Raw genomic sequence first — 18,934 nt, forward strand, 5'->3', positions numbered from 1 at the left:
CCCACCCCCTCTCCGGCCTACCACCCCAACGCTCAGACCCACATCCCACTGTTAAAAACAGCCACCTGCTTCCTGTGGCAAATTACTGTGTTCAAACTGGCATTGTCTAACTCTGCATGGCCTAGAATAGAGAGTTTGGGTTGTAAGTCTCATGGTAGGGGACAGTCTTGCTCTTCATGATCCCAATCCAGTATTGACACTACAACTTGCCAAACAAATTGCTGATCCCACTCAACCCATTTGAGAGTATCCAGCTCCGAATAACAATAGGAAACTTTCTGTGACTGAGAAATTGACTTATCAGGCCCAACTGTAGCACTGCGGCAGGCTGCCAAGTAACTGATGGAGTAGCAGAGTGCCCTTTATCGTTTTCTGTGACCAGTCCATGCTGAGCATTGGCCTCTAGCTGTAGTTTAGTGCTGTCCCGGTGCTGGTGTTACCGTAATGATGCATTATGGTGGCACACAAACATCTTAGTTGTCACTTCCAGCTCATGTTGTGTGATGTGCCGAAGCAGTTCCCAATTAAATGTTTTCACGCCGTAACAATCGGATTGTTCTTATTTCACCCAGTTAAATTTCCCTGAAACAAAAAGCAGAAGTTGCTGGAAAAACCCACTAAGTCTAGCAGCAGCTGTGAAGAGAAATTAAAGTTAATGCTGTTCAGTTCTGAGGGGGTCACCGGACCTGAAACGTTAATTTTGATATCTCTTTGCAGGTGCTGAGTGTTTCCAGTAACTTCTTTTGCAACATCTGCAGTTCTTTTGGTTAATCGTCTGAGTTAACCCGGGTCTGTGGTGATAGCAGGTGATTCTGGAAACATGCAGCTACCTGTCAGCATCTGAGAGAAGCTCAGATTCTGTCCATCTGAACTGATTTTGAGCCTTATCCCTAAATATTTGCCCATCTGAGTGTGGTTGCAACGTGGATTTCCAGCAGTTTCTGTTCTTTGCATTCAAGGCTTATTGATTTGATCTTGGCTGCTTTCCGAAACACATCTCTCTTCTCTCTTCCCTGGGGGATGTAGATTGTGGGTGGCTGTTTGAGGGTACATCCACATATGGCACATGGGAATCTTTTTAAAGGGCAGTTGATTAGAGTTCAGGACTGTGTTGGAACCAGTACATTCCTGTCACCATGAAGGATAAGGACAGCAAGATTCGGAACCTTGGATGACAAGAAATTGAGAGCTTAGTCAGCAAGAAGAAAGAAGCATATGTAAACTTTAGGAAGCTGAAGACCGACAGAGCCTTCGTGGAATATAAAGGAAAAAATTTAAAGAAGGAACTAGGAGGGCTAAGAGGGATCAACGGGATTAAGGAAAATACCAAGGCTTTTTATATGTATCTAAGGAGCAAGAGGGTAGCCAGGGGAAGTGTGGAGGACGCATGGAGCCAGAGGGTGTGGGTGAGGTCCTTCACAAAGGAGAAGAACCTGGTGGATGGTGAGTCCTGGGGAGCCATGTTGATATTCTAGGGCATGTCCATGTAAAAAAGGTGGTGTTGGGTGGTTTGAAACTTAAGATGGATCTGTCCCAGAATGCTGAGGGGGGAAATTGCTATGGCCTTGTACAAAATCTTTGTATCCTGTTTAGTCACAGGCAAGGTCCCATAGGATTGAAGAATAGCCAGTGTTGTTCCTTTGTTTAACAAGGGTATCAGGGACAATCTGGAAAAGTACAAGCCTGTGAACTTTCTCAGTGGTAGGGATGTTATTGGAGAAGATTCTTAGGGACAGGATTTACTCACAATTGGAAAAATATGGGATTATTAGCAATCAGCAGCATGACCTTATGCAGGGAAGGTCATATCTCTCAAACTTGAGTTTTCCAAGGAAATGGCGGAGGGCAGGGTGATAGTGGATGTTGTCTACATGGACTTTAGCAAGGCCTTGACAAGGTCCCTCATGGCAGGCTGGTACAAAAGGTGAAGTCCCTTGATCTGCAGTGGGCTGGTACAATAGCTACCGAACTATATTATTCATTGTTTTGTTTTCTGACTGGGAATCTGTGACAAGTGTTGTGTGGGGATCAGTGCTGGGACCCCTGTTTGTAATATAAATGATTTGGAGGCGAATGTCTGTGGTCTGATTAGGAGGTTTTCGGGTAACACAAAACATTTGGGGAGCTGTGGACAGTACAGTGAATGGCAGAACCCTAAGAAGTATTAATGTCAGAGTGATCTGGGCGTAGTTCTCTGAAAGTGGCAACACAAGTATATAAGATGGTCAAGAAGGTATGTTTGCCTTCATCAGTCAGGGCACAGAGTATAAAAATTGGCAAGTCATATTGCAGTTATATAGAACTTTAGTTCAGCCACATGTAGGTTATTGCATACAGTTCTAGTCTCCACACCTCCAAAAGAATATGGAGGCTTTGAGGAGGGTACAGAAACCGTTCACCAGGATGTTTCATGGTTTAGAAGGTATTAGATGTGAGGAGAGATCAGATAAATTTGGTCAGTTTTTCACTTCAACATCAAAGGCTGGGGAGCAACCTGATACAAATTTACAAAATTATGACAGGCATAGATAGAGTGTATAGTTGGGTCGAAATGCCCGTTACTGGAGGGACATAGATCCAAGGAGGGAAGTTTAAAGGAGATGTGAAAGGAAAGCTTTTTACACAGAGGGTGGGAAGTGCCTGCAATGTGCTGCCACAGTAGGTGGTAGAAGCAGATACAATAGCAATGCTTAAGAGGCATTTGGACAGATACATGAGGCGGCGGGGGACAGAAAGATAGGGACCGTGCCACTGCAGAAAGTGTTTAGTTTTGAAAATGCATCATGGGTCAGCACAAGTTTGGGCTGAAGGACCTGTTCCTGTGCTGTACTGTTCTCTTTTTTTTTCTTAATTGAACCTAGAAACAGTCCTTTTTTTTCAACATAACTGGTTCCCTGTGGTAAGATATTAGATACACAGGGACTTGAGTCCATGAGAGAATACCAAGGAGGGTAGCATTTCATCAAAATATATACAGTAATAACTGAAATAATGAAAAATTAAAACTGTACACTGTTCCAAGATCAACTATCATTGCTTCTGGAATTCTGCAGTCTGTGCTTTGCTAAACTCTCCATTTGTTTCGCACAATGCTCCCAAATTGATCCTTTCTCTCCCACCCTCCCAATTCCTACTGCTATCGTAATGGGCAGCTCTGTTTGTCTGAGATGGGAGAGAGCCAATTACTTCTCCACAATGAGTGAGATCTGTAGGTGAGAAACCTTGACAGACGCACTGCTGGCAGGGAGACTCAGGGTGGTTTCGAGGCAGAGCAGGACAAAAATAACTCTTGGTGACTGAGTATGGAAACATTTCTGCAAAATACAGAAAGTGAGATCTTTTGGGTGTGTGCATGTTTATATAATGCTACATACTTGTGGTATTATTATAAATTAATGCAACCCTGAGGGGATTTTGTCCTAGCTTAAATAAATATGCACAGATTTATATAATGCAGAAATATATATGCACACTATTTAGTTAGGTAGTAACCACTTTCTTTTGTTAATTCAACTTGGCTTGTGTGTTGTTAGAACTGTTTCAGATTTAGACTGGTTATGAAAGTAATGAAATTGGTTGTTTTTTGTTCACGTTTCACTTCCAGTCATTCACTCTGATGAATTGAGGCCCAGTGTATTTCAGATTTTGACTCAATCTTGATGTTTGTTGCCACAGAACATGGGAGTCTCCATTGGAGAGGCAGTATTGAGCACTCCTGGTAGCTGAGCTGGTTAAGAAATGGCCCAAGTTTGATGCCTGATCAGTGCTGACTCCACCTAGTTTAGAGAGAGGGTCTTGCTGCTTCCTACAATCCAGGAACAATTTCCAAGTCACAAGTGCCTGAGAGTAGATTTCAGAAGGCCACAGAGTTCGACTCTACTTGAGTGTACTTGTCCATCAGCCGTAGGCCCTGCTCGCACTCATTGATCAAGCCTAAGAATGATGTTAATATCTGCTTTGGGAATTACTGGAGAGCATAAAACACCCAGGGAGCTGGGGTGGGAGATTCTTTTAGTTACAGGTGAGAAAGTATATTGAGAAGTAAACTTATTGCCAACTCTTTGCTGAGTGTGGCAGGAGACCACTCAAGTTTGTTACTGTGTTAAAGCACAGCGGTTGTTTTGCTTTCACCAGCCTGCCCGAGATCTCAAATAGACCAGCAAAGATCAGCCCATCCCATACTGGAGCAGGCAAAACTATTCCCTCATTAACAATCGTCTGGTATTTGTGTAATCCCTTATCACCAATTGAAAATTTTATATAAGGTTCAGGGAGAGTTGTTGAGAAATGTCAGGATCCCACAAAGCAGCTTTGAGATGAATGAATGAACAGTGAGTGTCTGTTGGCCAACTGAGTATCATTGCTTGTTTGCATGCCACATGTATTCTCTGAGGGGCAGACTTGATTATGTCAGGGGTTGACATTACCTCCATGTCTCCTCTCATTTTCTGTCTTGCTCTTCATCTTGACAGGAATTTTGTGCTGAAGCACCATGTATTTCTCGTCCGAAACTGGGAGAAGATGCGGCAGAAACAAGAGGAGGCAAAGCAGGAGAATGACAACAGTCAGTCTGTGTCACTGTACACTCGTTGGAATGGAATTTGTCGGGATGATGGCAACATCAAATCTGGTACGGAGAAAACATGAGTTTTCTTGGTGGGGGTGGGAGGGTACAAAGAGAGATGTGAGAGTTTCCTTGATTGATGACGGTGCCCATGCTCAGCATTAGCTGGTGTTTGCGTATTGACCAAGAGGTCTGATCTGATTTTGAGAGTAATGTGAGATGCTATGGGCTGGCACCAACCTTTCGCCTCTGGGACCTGTCACAATGTCCAGCACTTGCTCGTGCGATGTACTTCTCCTTTAGCCGGACCAGACGCAACACTGGGGCCGGTGAGCATGTACCACCACCATCGCAAACTCACCACCAAGGAAGGCTTCCATTTTTTTTTCCCCCTTCTGTTTTTATACTGGGTCACTGAGAATAACTGACAACCATGTGTGACAGTACAATGTTATGGATCAACCAACCCCTTTCCAATTACGTCAAGGAGATAGCCTCGACCCAACTTATTTGAAGGCAAGAGTAAGGTGCTGTGTTCCAGACGTAATTTGATTGGTTCCACTGCTTGGCTTTAAGCAGAACACACTTTATTCTCACCCTACAGTTAAGATGCAGACAAAGGAAAGAAGAATTGGTGTAACTTTAACTCTGTTGGAAAATGTAAGAGAATAATAGATTTAACTACGAGACAGCAATTGTTTCAATATGGTAACATCCCATTAACGTACTCTTGGCAAATTCAGTCAAGCAGATTGTCTGTCTCACGTGTGGTGTTTCTCTAATCCAGGAGAGAAGAATACCTTAGAAAGAATTCTGGTCAAGGGAGAGCCTCCAGCTTTTTGCAGTACTCAAGAGCGATGTCCTAGCATCCACAGCTAACTTCAAAATCCCAACAACTGCTGAAAGCTAAAACTAAATGACTCTGATTACTAAAACCCCTGGTTCTGTGGGAACCTGACTCCACCCATTTAGCCTGCTTCAATTGTTCCAACTGTTTTTTCAAAAAAAGCCCAAGGCCTCAAAAGATGTTTACTTTAGAAGCAGAAAATAGGTGCAGAGGAAGGCCATTCAGCCCTTCCAGCCTGCACCATCACTCAATACAATCATGGCTGATCATGCAGTATCCCCCTCCTCATACCCCTTGATCCATTTAGCTCACATCCAGCTCCCTCTTAAATATATCCGACCCACTGGCCCCAACAGCTTTCTGTGGTAGAGAATTGAACAAGTTCTAGGTGAAGAAATTATTATCCTCAGTTCTGAATGGCGTGCCCCTTATCCTTAGTCTGTGACCCCTCGTTTTGGAGTTCCACAACGTCAGAAACATTCTTCCTGTATCTAACCTGTCCAGTCCCATCAGGATTTTATATGTTTCTGTGAGATCCCTCCCTCATTCGTCTTTATTGGCTTGGAGGAGACAGCTCAGCACCTATGGCTCAAAACCTCTCCAAAACAAAAAAAACCTGGACGAAATATTGTTACAGCAGTATGAATAATTCATGCACAGTTGTGAGATCCTCAACCTTGTTCCCCCTCTGTAGAGCATCGTGGGAATACTATAGCGGTGAACTTACCTGGGAGTGTTGCTACAAATATTCAGTGAATATTGATACTTAATACAAACAGAGCCTCAGAATACATTCCATTCAGAGTGTGAGTAATTGTTCTTTAAGTAAAGAGTATCGTCAGACAAGGTTGCATTTTTGACTTGGAAGGTTTTGGGGTCATAATGCACATTTTGTACTGAATTGCTGAGTGACAGCAGTGTGCTGGTACCCTCGGGGAGTGAAATATCTGACCCACTTTACCCACACTAATGCAATAGATTCATCCACCCTCAGCTATGGTTCCTCAGCTCAAACCTCTTTGCTCTTAACATGGCAGAAGGGGCATTTAGATGGTGCTGTTTGAGCACAAGGATGTCCCCAAGGGCACTGCAACCAAGACAGGTTATGTCCCTGGCTTGTTAATCCATAGAGCAGGAGTCCATTGTCTTTATTTCTAGAATGACGTTTTTCCTTTCCAAAAAAAGGCAAAGTCTGCTATTGGTAAAAGTAGCCGCAAAGCTGCTGCATCGTCATTAGAAGCCCAAATGGGTCCTTTAGCCCTGCATCCGTGTAATTGATTCTTTGAAGGGTCTGCTAAGCCATTTAGGACTTCCTACAAAGCTTGCGAACCCAGAAAATGGCTTATTTATTTCTACCGGGTGGCCATTTAGTCATGAAAGGGAAAAGATAGTCGGGGGATGGTGTTGAAATGGAGAGTAAAAGGAAGTGGGTTCCAAAGAAGCTGGTGGAATCAGAGTACAGTGGAACCAATAACCTGAGTTAGGTTTGGTGGGTCAGTGACTTGAATGGGAAAGTGGGCAGTGAGCTAGAATCTGGATTAAAGCAGAGTGGCTCCTTCACCTGTTGAGGCTTTACAGGGGCACCATGCACCTAGGGATTGGCACCATGTCTGGAGATGGATATTTTGAAATTTAACACTAGTCAAAGTCCTGCTCAAGTGTTCTATGGTAGATGAAGCAGTTACTATGCATATCCTCCCAGTTGGCTATAGCTTCAATGTAGGATGGTCAGTTTGTTTATTGATGTCAAACCAATAGCTGGAATTTCGCAACATGCCCAGCTGCAAAAGTGCACCATGGATGTTCAGTTCTACTTTAAGTATTGATACTGATGAAGCGATCCAGCCCTACCTCTGGTGTGCTAACACAGTCTTCAGCACGCTGAGAAAAAGTGTTCGAGAACAACGACATTACATCCTATTCCAAGCTCATGGTTTACAGAGCTGTGATGGTTCCTACCCTCCTGTGTGCATCTGAGATGGGGACAGTCCACAGCAGACACCTCAAGACACTGAGCAGTACCACCAATGCTGCCCACACAAGAACCTGTGAATCCACTGGGAAGACAGACACACCAATCCCAGCATCCTCGGCCAGGCCAACATGCATGGCATTAGGGCACTGACCCCCCCTCCAATAGACTGCGATGGGCTGGGCATGTTGTCTGCATGACCGAACGCGAGACTCCCCAAGGAAAAGTCTACTCCCAGCTCTGAAACAGTAGGTGAGCCCCAGGTGGACAGAGTAAGTGCTTCAGTGATCGCTTCAAGTCCTCACTAGAGAAATGCGGCGCTCCCACCGACACCTGGGAATCACTCGCACAAGACTGACCAAAGTGGAGAAGGAGCATGTAGGAAGGCATTGAGCACCAGGAGACTTGTCATCAGGAAAAGGTGAAAGGAGGGTGCTGCCACACCAATACCCCACCCACCCCTTTCCTGTGACCACCTCCTGCCCCAAGTGTAACAGCCTGAGGTAGCCACATCAGTATGTACAGTCCCAACAACCACACCCTGAGAGTGGGACAGAGTCATCCTCGCCTGCGAGGGACCACCCGAGATAATGATGTTGTGCTATAGACTGGTGTTGTGTGATTTCTAACTTTGTCCACCCCCAGTCCAACACAGGCACCTCCACATGATTTAGTAATACCTGTGCTCCTCCCTAGACTTAACTGTACCTTTACCAAGCCAAAAGTGAGGGGCAGCAAACTTTTTATTATATGCAGGAGAAATGGTCAAGAGGTAGCTGCATAGGATATGAGGGGATACACCAGTATATCATGAAACCTGAACTTTCTGCAGATTTATTTAGCATCGAGCTGTTCAAGGGATTCCTTCGGAGCAAAGAAAGAATCCAAGTTGGAGGGAGCTGGTTCTAATCTCTGTTTTTCCTCGAGGCTTATGATTTCCCGAACATGCTGTCTTGTCTTCCCAGTTAAGTTGCTTGTTATACTTTCAAGATCATCAATGCATTCCTCCCATTTTTAATGCCTCTATTCATTTGGCACATCCGTCTTCAATAATGCCTGCTCTGAAAGTAAAATAATTAAAGCAAAGCTAGCCATTCCAAGTGCAGGGTGAATAAGTGGATGAAATCTGGTTTTCATTTCTGCATACTGTGTGCCACTGTTCACAGACTAGCTTTCTTATTAATCAGCAAAATTGTGCAGTTTCACATGGTGCAGGAGTGCAGTGCCGTGTAACAAACACCTTGCTTTCTTTGCCCCCTATGCTTTGGTGCAGATGTTTTCATGACCCAGTTTTCAGCCCTCCAAACCTCTCGCTCGGTCAGAACCCGGAGGCTAGCCGCAGCAGAAGAGAATATCGAGGTAGCTCGCACCGCCCGCCTGGCTCAGATCTTCAAAGAAATCTCCGACACAATCATATCCTACAAAGGTACGTTTCTGAACATGTCGTTCAACTTGACAGCAGGGAGGCCATCCACCCCCTCTGATCTGCTGCTTCATTCGATTAGACCATGGCTACTGCTGTATCTTAGTTCCATTAACCCATCTTGTTTCAATGACCAGTAATGAAATCTATCATTCATTATTCACATTTGATCTCTTATCCCCAACCTCCAAAATTCCTAGCCTCAGCAATGTTTGATGGAGAGTTCCTGATTTCCACAACCCTACTTGTGAAGCTGTGACTCCTGAAATCACTCCTGAGCCAGATTTTAAAGTGATACCTATTTGTACTGGACCTTCCCACTCAAGAACATAGTTTCTGTCATTCTCATCAAATCCTGAAGTCATCTTAAAACACCTTAATCGGATCATCCCATAATCTGCTCAACTCAAGTGAATACTTTAAAAGCATATATCAACTGCGGCACAGTGGCTCAGTGATTTACGCTGCTACCTCACAGCGCCAGGGACCCAGGTTCGATTCCCGCTTCAGGCGACTGTCTGCGTGGAGTTTGCACATTCACCCCGTGTCTGCATAGGTTTCCTCCCACAATCCAAATACGTGCAGGTCAGGTGATTTGGCCATGCTCAATTGCCCGTAGTGTTAGGTGCATTAGTCAGGAGTAAGTATAGGGTAGGGGAATGGGTATGGGTCGGTTACTCTTCACAGGGTCAGTGTGGACTTGTTGGGCCGAAGGGCCTGTTTCCACACTAGGGAATCTTAATTTGATCTAATGTAATCTCATAGTTACAGATTTTTAAATCCAGTAAATGTTGTAGTCAGTCTTTTTGATGTTTACAGGACACTGCTGTAAGTTGATGACAATGGGATGAGTTGTCCTTTGTTTTTATATAAATAGAATGTTACTCATCCACGCTTTTAATTAAGTGTCATTATTTATTGTTATTAATATGAACTCCAATGACAAGAAGCATTGACATAGCACTTACTGAAACATTCCAAGGAGCTCATTCCAAATATTGATACCAAGTCATATTGGGGGGTAACAAGGCAGGTAGGTTTTCAAGTCCCCCATGGATCATTGGCTAAGGACATGACCCACTTCACATTTTTAGCAATATGTATTTAAATAGTTAAGATGATTATAAATCACTTTATGTACTGCAGTCCCAATTCATTCATTCTGCAGTCAAATAATCATTAGCATTTGAAACTTCACTAATATATTTCTTTCATTTCAAAATTTCTTCAGATTCATCAGAACAAGCACTGGCCACGCCCCTCCTGAATCTACCATCAAGGAAAAAGTAAGCAGTTTGTTCAGTACATCACCAGATGGAGTTTGCCAGGGACAAATGGGCTTTAAAGATGGGCACTGAAAGACTGTGGCAAAAGTTTCTACATCACAGCAACAAGATGAGGCCATTCAGCCCTTCAAGACTTTGCTATTCAGTGAGAGATCATGGCTGATCTTTAAACTGTCTGCCAGTGGCAGATGGGACTTAAAACTAAAAAGTGAGGTGAAGCAATTTGGAAGACTTACAAGACGAGGGAGTCCTCAGCTAGGAAGCTCAGAGGGCTCTTGTGCTTGTCCACTGATCCCTGAAGGCAGCAGGGCAAGTTAATAGGGTGGTTAATAAGGTGACATGCGCAATGCTTGCCTTTAACAGTTATGACATAAATTGTAAGAGCACGGAGGTTATGTTGGAGCTATGCAGGACTTTGGCTAGGTCACAGGTGGCATACTATGTAGTTTACTGGTTACTGTACTGTAGGCAGGATGTGATTGCATTGGAGTGGGTACAGAGGAGATTCAATAGACAATAGACAATAGGTGCAGGAGTAGGCCATTCTGCCCTTTGAGCCATCACCACCATTCATTATGATCATGGCTGATCATCCTCAATCAGTATCCTGTTCCTGCCTTATCCCGATAACCCTCGATTCCACTATTATCCAACTCTTTCTTGAAAGTATCCAGAGACTGGGCCTCCACTGCCCTCTGGGGCAGAGCATTCCACACACCCACCACTCTCTGGGTGAAGAAGTTTCTCCTCAACTCTGTTCTAAGTGACCTACCCCTTATTTTTAAACTGTGTCCTCTGGTTTGGGACTCACCCATCAGTGGAAACATGCTTCCTGCCTCCAGAGTGTCCAATCCTTTTAATAATCTTATACGTCTCAATCAGATCCCCCCTCAGCCTTCTAAACTCAAGCGTATACAAGCCCAGTCGCTCCAATGTTTCAGCATAAGATAGTCCCGCCATTCCGGGAATTGACCTCGTGAACCTACGCTGTACTCCCTCAATAGCCAGAGTGTCTTTCCTCAAATTTGGAGACCAAAACTGCACACAATATTCCAGGTGCGGCCTCACCAGGGCCCTGTCCAGCTGCAGAAGGACCTCTTTGCTTCTATACTCAATTCCTCTTGTAATGAAGGCCAGCATGCTATTAGCTTTCTCCACTGCCTGCTGTACCTGCATGCTCGCTTTCATTGACTGATGTACAAGAACACCTAGATCTCATTGTACTTCTCCTTTACCTAACTTGACTCCATTTAGGTAGTAATCTGCTGCCTTGTTCTTGCCACCAAAGTGGATAACCACACATTTATCCACATTAAACTGCATCTGCCATGCATCTGTCCACTCACCTAGCCTGTCCAGGTCACCCTGTATTCTCCTAACATCCTCCTCACATTTCACCCTGCCACCTTTTAATACCTTCATCTATATCATTAATGTACATTGTTAAAAGCTGCAGTCCCAGCACTGATCCCTGCGGCACACCACTGGTCACTGCCTGCCATTCTGAAAAGGAGCCGTTTAGCACTACCCTTTGTTTCCTGTCAGCCAACCAATTTTCAATCCATGTCAGTATTTTGCCCCTAATACCATGTACCCTAATTTTGCTCACAAACCTCCTATGTGGGACTTTATCAAAGGCTTTCTGAAAGTCCACTGGATCTTCAGAGTTACGTCCTCAAAAAATTCCAGAAGGTTGGTCAAGCATGGTTTTCCCTTCATAAATCATGCTGACTCTGACCTATCCTGTTACTGCTATCCAGATGTGTCGTAATTGTGTCCTTTATAATTGACTCCAGCATTTTTCCCCACCACTGAGGTCAGACTAACTGGTCTATAATTCTCTGTTTTCTCTCTTTCCCCCCCTTTCTTAAAAAGTGGGACAACATTAGCCACCCTCCAATCCGCAGGAACTGACCCTGAATCTATAGAACATTGGAAAATGATCACCAATGCATCCACGATTTCTAGAGCCGCCTCCTTCAGTACCCTGGGATGTAGACCGTCAGGTCCCGGGGACTTATCAGCCTTCAGACCTAACAGACTCTGGGATGTTGCTTGGGACGGACTATTTTTCTCAATGAAGAGAGAGGCTGAATAAGCGTGGGTTGTTTTGTTTGGAGTAGAGAATGCTGAGGGCCTTCCCTGACTGAAGTTGATAAGATTAGAGGGGCATGTACAGGGTGGGTAGGAAGCAGACTCTTCTGTTTAGTTAAAGGGTTAATAACAACTTATTTAAAGATGCAAGGCAGGAAGTTTAGAGGGGGTTTGTTTTACATGAGGGTGCTGGGAATCTGGAATGTGCTTCCTGGAAGGATTATTGAGACAGGAAACCTCACAACCTTTAACAAGTTCTTGAATGAGCACTTGAACTGTCCCAAGGTTCAAGGCTATGGGCCACGTGCTGGAACGAGGGGCTAGAGTAGATTTGGAGTAGTTTTTTTGTCAGTGCAGACTTGATAGACCACAGAGCCTAAACTGTATTGTATAATTCTGTGATCTTTCCTTTGGAACCAAATCACTCTGTACTGTTTTGTCAAAAATCTATTGTTCTCTGATTTTAAAATGATTAATGGAGCTCACCAGCTACTGCTGTTAGTGAGAAGGTCCTGCTACCCTTTCTGTGATGAAATATTTCCGAACTTCTGTCTCAAATGGCCTGCTTCTGATGTTACAAGTGGTGTCCACTTTTCCTAGACTTCCCTCCTCACAGAGGAGAATTCTCTCTATCTACCCGATGACTTCCAATCAAATTCATACACATCTGAATCAAACCAACCCTAAACATTTTATATTCCAAATTTCCTCATAAATTAGTCCTTGGATCTCAGAGAACATGCTAGTGAATCTCTGCTGAGGCTGCTAAATCATTGCCAGAGCTGTGTGTGGTATTGCAATCTGATCAACCCTTACATGGCTATTCCAAAAATCCATCTTTTTATATTCCAGCTCCTGACATAACGAGCTGCACATTCCATGATTATTTTTGTTAATGCGGATCTACATCTCTCTGAACCTCCATCTATCATTTGAAGTGGGGAGGGGGGGAAGCCTTGGTTCTATCCTTTTTTGTTCGGTCCAAAATGGTTAGCCTCCCACTTGACCAGCATTGAAATCCAGCTACCACGATTCTGATGTTCAGCTGATGTCTCTGTAGTTTGATATTCCTGTCTGCACTATTTACAGTTCTACCAATCTTTGTGTCACCAGCACATAGTGGCATCTAGATCAGGAGAGGTTGGTTTCTATTTCCTGACCTGTGATGAGTGTGGCAAATCTCCATTAGGGCAATACAAGTGGCCCCGGAGCAAACTGTTAAAGATGTGCCTGTTACCTGAGGGTTCAGGGTGTGCTCAGCTGTGGTTGGCCCTCTTTCCCGTCCCTCCCGCCCTTTTCCACCACCTTCTGGTCACACGCACATACCCAAGAATCCTTATTCTTCACCTGGCCACAATCCCTACCCTCACAATAAAAACGATTTGACTTGAGGGAAAGGATGGGGAGGCCATTGGAATGTGGCAGTATTTTTGAGGTTCCCTATCTATCTTCCCAGTATTTGCCTAGAGCAGCTGTGTTAGAAACAGTGTCATTTGAGAAAGCGTATAAGATCTCAAGGAAAATAAAATCATCAAAAGATTTGTCCTTTCCTGCTTTGAATTTTAAGTTTCAGTCAGTTATCTCTTTCCAGAGCCCACGTTAAGAAAGAACTGTGGGTTTTCCCGCAAGCTCCATTCCCCTTCCTCCTCAAAACTGCCAGTGTAAGGCTGACTGTATGTTGGAAAAGAACTCACTGGAAATTGAGCACTTGGGAACAGTCCCAAGGACGTGACATGGGACTGAATAAGTCCAAGTCGGATCTCTTTTCTAGGCTGACTTCATCCTCCCGCCTGGTTTCACTTTGGTGTGCTGTGCTGTGGGCCCCTCTCTCCCTTTCACCTGGAATTCTGTCCGATTCCTGGGGAAAGAGAACAAGCCCCCACAGCTGTTTGATCCTGTCATGTAATTGGTGCCTAAGTGCTCACATCTGTGAAGCTTGGCACTGTGCACTTCCTGTAAGGCAGTATTAAACTAATCAGGGATGGATACCGTGGGACCTGCTCATTGCTTTTCTAATGAGTAGGTGTTTGCTGCAGCAGAGTTCAATGAGAAGTTGAGGCAATCTGTTGAATGTAACTTTTTTTAAAAAAATAATTCAGCTGTCGACATGATGCCCATGTTGCAGTTCATTTTGATTACAGTCATTCTCTTTATTCCAGAATGGAAATTCTTAGCCTGAAAAAGGCACCCTGCTTATTACCATGAGAACTTTTAACACATTCAATCCTCAGTTTAAAATAACAGCAAGTAACTCTTACACAATGTATTGGAAATAAAACACAGCACAGAAGCAGGCCATTCAGCTCAGCTGGCTCATTCCAAGCAAACCACCTCTGTCCTCTTTTTAACTTAGCCTTTCAGTATATCCTTCTCTTCCTTTTCTCCCTCATGTGCTTTTCCGTCTTCCCTCTGACTGCATCTCTGCTATCTTCCTCAGGACACCCTGTGGTAACAAGCCCGCAGTATTGCCACTCTCCTTGGAAAGGTGTTTCTCCTGATTTCCCAATGGGTGTCTCTTAGTGATTATTTTGTGTTTTGGCCTTTCCCACAAGTGGAAACATTTTCTACCCTATCAAATCCTTGGATAGTTTTAAAGACTTCAGCTCTTCTTCAGAAAAGAAGAAATACTACTGTCAGTATTCAAACCATACAATGATTTGACAACTTGATGGTGACATTCCCTGAAACTGCCACTTTATTTACAGCTTTTAAACTCTCAAGTTGCCACTTAGTGGGATTTCAGTTTACAGTCCCTCCAGTATTAACCTAAGCCTTTGCATTAACAGTCCCGTGACATAAACACTATACTGCCATCACCCAGCAGGTGGGAGGAGTCTTTTACAGAGCTGAAAATGTGTTGCTGGAAAAGCGCAGCAGGATTCCTGAAGAAGGGCTTATGCCCGAAACGTCGATTCTCCTGTTCCCTGGATGCTGCCTGACCTGCGCTTTTCCAGCAACACATTTTCAGCTCTGATCTCCAGCATCTGCAGTCCTCACTTTCTCCTCGGAGTCTTTTACAGCCCAACTCATTCAAAATGTGTAAACTTCCTCCTGACAGAACGGACATTTAAGGTAGTGAGCACATAGGAATGACGGGATCAATGTGTCCCAGGCTCAGTGTCCAGTCTCTATTGTACTGAGAGCTACAGTCATCAGCAGGAGCAAGAAAGGGTGCAGTTCGAGTGTCTTGCCTTGGATTGTGAGCTGTGCTGTTAGGAGGTCTTTGTGTGCATTGAGTGAGAACCAAAATGTTTCTTTAAGCTATGCTGCCTCACCTTTGAATAATACAAGGGCACCCCTTGTCTCAGGTCAAGTGCAAAGAACCTCCAATTGGATGAGGTACCAGAGAGCACCATGAGGGGGCACACTTCATGAGGGGGCTATAATATACTCCTCCCACCTGCTGGGTGAACGCAGTGTAGTGTTCATAAGGCCAAGGTAGACGTCTTGCTGGTCAGTAGAGATTTTACTTGTTTAAGGTTGATTGAGGAATCTAAATCTGACAAAAGGTGGCAGATCATTTGAAGAGATGCAGCCTGTAGATTGAGAAGTTACAGGGCAGAAGGACGTCATTGAGCCTGTTGTCCTTACCAAAACTCTGCAAGTATAACACAGTCCCACTTGCACACCTTTCCCGTGCAAGCTTGTTTTTTTAAAACAAGCACCCATTTTCCTAATGAAGCTGGTGACTGAACCTTTCCTCACTGCACTCTGCGTTCTGTCTCCTCCTCACTCTCAGACATAGCTTGTTGCATTGAACCCCTTCCCTAATTCCTCATATGCTCACAAAGGAGTGTGTACTGATTTAATTTCTAATTTCTCCATTTTAAACAGAAAATCTGATTATTATGAGAAGATTACAGATCCAATTGATCTCACAAGTATCGAGAAACAGATCCTCACAGGCCATTATAAGACTGTAGAAGCCTTTGATGCAGACATGCTGAAAGTCTTCAGGAATGCCGAGGTGAGGAAGTAGTTCTTTACCTTGGTTTGGCAGCTATGACCATTGTTATTGGGAAATAGTCTGCTACCCATTGCATGGTGTCCAGATCATGTAACCTTCACGAGTCACTTGTTTTCCAATTGCTGTCATGAAGAGTAAAGATTATGTTTATGTTCTCACCCCTCACCCCTTCATCTGAGAATGTGTTGCTTGGCTTAATATCTTGCTGGTTTTGGGATCTCCAGCCTTGAATTCCCACATCATCAGCTTGTGTTCGGGTCATCTTGTTGAAAAGGACGTTTAAAATGTCATCTGAGACAGCTGGTGCTGTGGGTACTGAGTGTGTGCACTGACAGTGGGTGCTGTGGTACTGAGCTGTACGTTTCAGGTGATCCTGTCAGGATTAGCTGATCTTCTCCAGGCCAGCTGTAAAGATGGTCAGGTTCGTTTCAATGCCCTGTGTTAGGAAAAGGAAGTGTTTCTACCCTGGATATCGGTATCAGGTAAGGAACCACTGATGATGCTTTAACAAATAGTCTCCTGGTGCCATCATGGGCTTGGCCTTCAAGAGAAAATATGATAATTAATTAAAATTATATAAAATAAGTTACTGGGGAAGCAAGCTATAGACATAACTTTCTAGAAGGAAAGGAGGTTGATAATGTTTTGAGTGTGAGCTTGTGGGGATGAAGCATTTGGCGGGGGGGAATGTGAAAGTGGGCATTAAGAGCTACAGGTCAAGATTGGAGTGGGCGGCACGGTGGCACAGTGGTTAGCACTGCTGCCAATGTTTTGAGTGTGAGCTTGTGGGGATGAAGCATTTGGCGGGGGGGAATGTGAAAGTGGGCATTAAGAGCTACAGGTCAAGATTGGAGTGGTGCTGGAAAAGCACAGCAGGTCAGGCAGATTTCTGATGAAGGGCTTTTGCCCGAAACAGTGATTTCCCTGCTCCTCAGATGCTGCCTGACCTGTGCTTTTCCAGCACCAGTCTAATCTTGACTTTAATCCCCAGCATCTGCCTATGAAGAGCTACAGGCTTAGTGAGTTGTGTGGGTGGGGGTAATGGGAGGTAAGTGGGGTTATGGATTATTGGAAAAAGGTCAGGCTTGTGGGCCCTAATGACCTTTTGGATTTCTGAGCTTTCTTGTTGACAGTGTTCATGTTGGCAGGTTAATTTGTGGGAGCTCATTAGCCACAACTGGGAGCAGATGCCGGCCCAGCACGTGAGGTAATCAGCCAGACATTAAGGCCTTTGGCTGTGATAATGAGATGCCAGGTAAATGGCTTTATGCACAGCACTCTGCAAATACCTCGCAGCTGTGTGGTCAGTTCACAGAGGTCATTGATGTTAGTGAACTGGCTGTGTGGGTTTTGTGATTTTTTTTAGTATCTGTTTCAGAGTCATACAGCATGACAACAGACCCTTTGGTCCAACTAGTCTACGCTGACCATGTCCCCAAAATAACCTAGTCCCACTTGTCTGCAAATGGGCCATATCCCTCCACACCTTTCCTCTTCATATACTTACCCAAATGTCTTTTAAAAGTTGTAACTGTGCCTGCAACTATCGTTTTCTTTGGTGGTCTGTTCCACTCTGTGTAAGAAAAAATAGTTGCCCCCATGTCCTTTTCTCAATCCCCCTCCTCTCATCTTAAAAGATATGCCCCCCTAGTTTTGAACTACTCCACCCTGGAAAGCATCCTTGTCATTCACCTTATCTATGCCCTTCATAATTTTATAAACCTCGATAAGGTCATCCCTCAACCTCCTACACTCCAGTGAAAAAAGTCCCAGCCTATTTTTGTAACTCAGATGCTCCATTCCTGGCAATATCCTGGGAAATCTTTTCTGAACCCTCTCCAGCTTTATATTTAGTAATTTTGTTAAATGTTTGTGCTTTGAAGAATGTTGGTGCTGGGAATGGATTGCTTTCTTTTGGAAGTCACCTTTTTTGCATTATTTTATCAGTTCAGGTATTGCATGGGGAGATGTATTTACTCAGCCCCATCCAGTGTGTTTTAGCTTCCATCTTCTGACAGCTCTTCATCCTGCCCTGCTGGGGGAATGTTAAATTGTAATGAGAAGCGCTCCTGGGTTTGAGTGTAATGATTGAGTAGCAGAAGAGAATCATTGGGACAAATGGTCTAACTTTGGTTCTAAATCCTGTGGTCTTATGATAACACGGAGTGCTGACAAGAATAGGAAAACATTCTTGGGATCTTGCAAAGTGGTAAAGACTGAGTTCTCCCTGTCCCAGTGTTGCTCCTGTCTGCAGTTTTCTTCTCTCAATCTTGTGGAAGTGCTGATTCATCAGAACAGTCTAAAAAGACCCTTTCTTCATAAGCTGGGAGGCTGTTCAATTATTTAAAAATGTTGAAGTTGAGCCTGAGTATCCTGCATCCACTGTCCAACAACATTAGCATCAGGGGCAAGAATCCTAATTGTTTTGTATTTCTCCCCCAAGTCCTTGCTTGATTAGGGACAGCCAACATGGATTTGTGAAGGGTAGATCTTGCCTTACAAGTCTTATTGAATTCTTTGAGGAGAAAGTGAGGTCTGCAGATGCTGGAGATCAGAGCTGAAAATGTGTTGCTGGAAAAGCGCAGCAGGTCAGGCAGCATCCAGGGAACAGGAGAATCGACGTTTCGGGCATAAGCCTTTCTTCAGGAATCATTATTGAATTAAGCGTCGATACTCCTGTTCCTTGGATGCTGCCTGACCTGCTGCACTCTCTCCCTAGTTACCCTTTTGTCCTTAATATATTTGTAAAATCCCTTTGGATTCAACTTAATCCTATTTGCC

The 18,934-nt window shown here is 44.2% G+C and overlaps 1 protein-coding gene across 6 annotated transcripts in view; it reads left to right on the plus strand.

The window, feature by feature from the left end:
- The window catches only part of ash1l (ash1 (absent, small, or homeotic)-like (Drosophila)), a 217,194-nt gene that overhangs the window by 177,893 nt on the left and 20,367 nt on the right, over positions 1-18,934 (plus strand). For 5 of the 6 annotated variants that reach the window (XM_043684017.1, XM_043684014.1, XM_043684015.1 and 2 more), the window contains 4 exons: positions 4,473-4,630; positions 8,657-8,809; positions 10,038-10,092; positions 16,021-16,153. In XM_043684017.1, coding sequence (XP_043539952.1) covers positions 4,473-4,630; positions 8,657-8,809; positions 10,038-10,092; positions 16,021-16,153 — 499 coding nt within the window. The remainder of the gene's footprint in view (positions 1-4,472; positions 4,631-8,656; positions 8,810-10,037; positions 10,093-16,020; positions 16,154-18,934) is intronic. The other variant, XM_043684018.1, reaches the window with a different exon arrangement.

This window comes from Chiloscyllium plagiosum, chromosome 51 (assembly GCF_004010195.1).
Source record: "Chiloscyllium plagiosum isolate BGI_BamShark_2017 chromosome 51, ASM401019v2, whole genome shotgun sequence".
Classification (NCBI taxonomy): Eukaryota; Metazoa; Chordata; class Chondrichthyes; order Orectolobiformes; family Hemiscylliidae; genus Chiloscyllium; species Chiloscyllium plagiosum.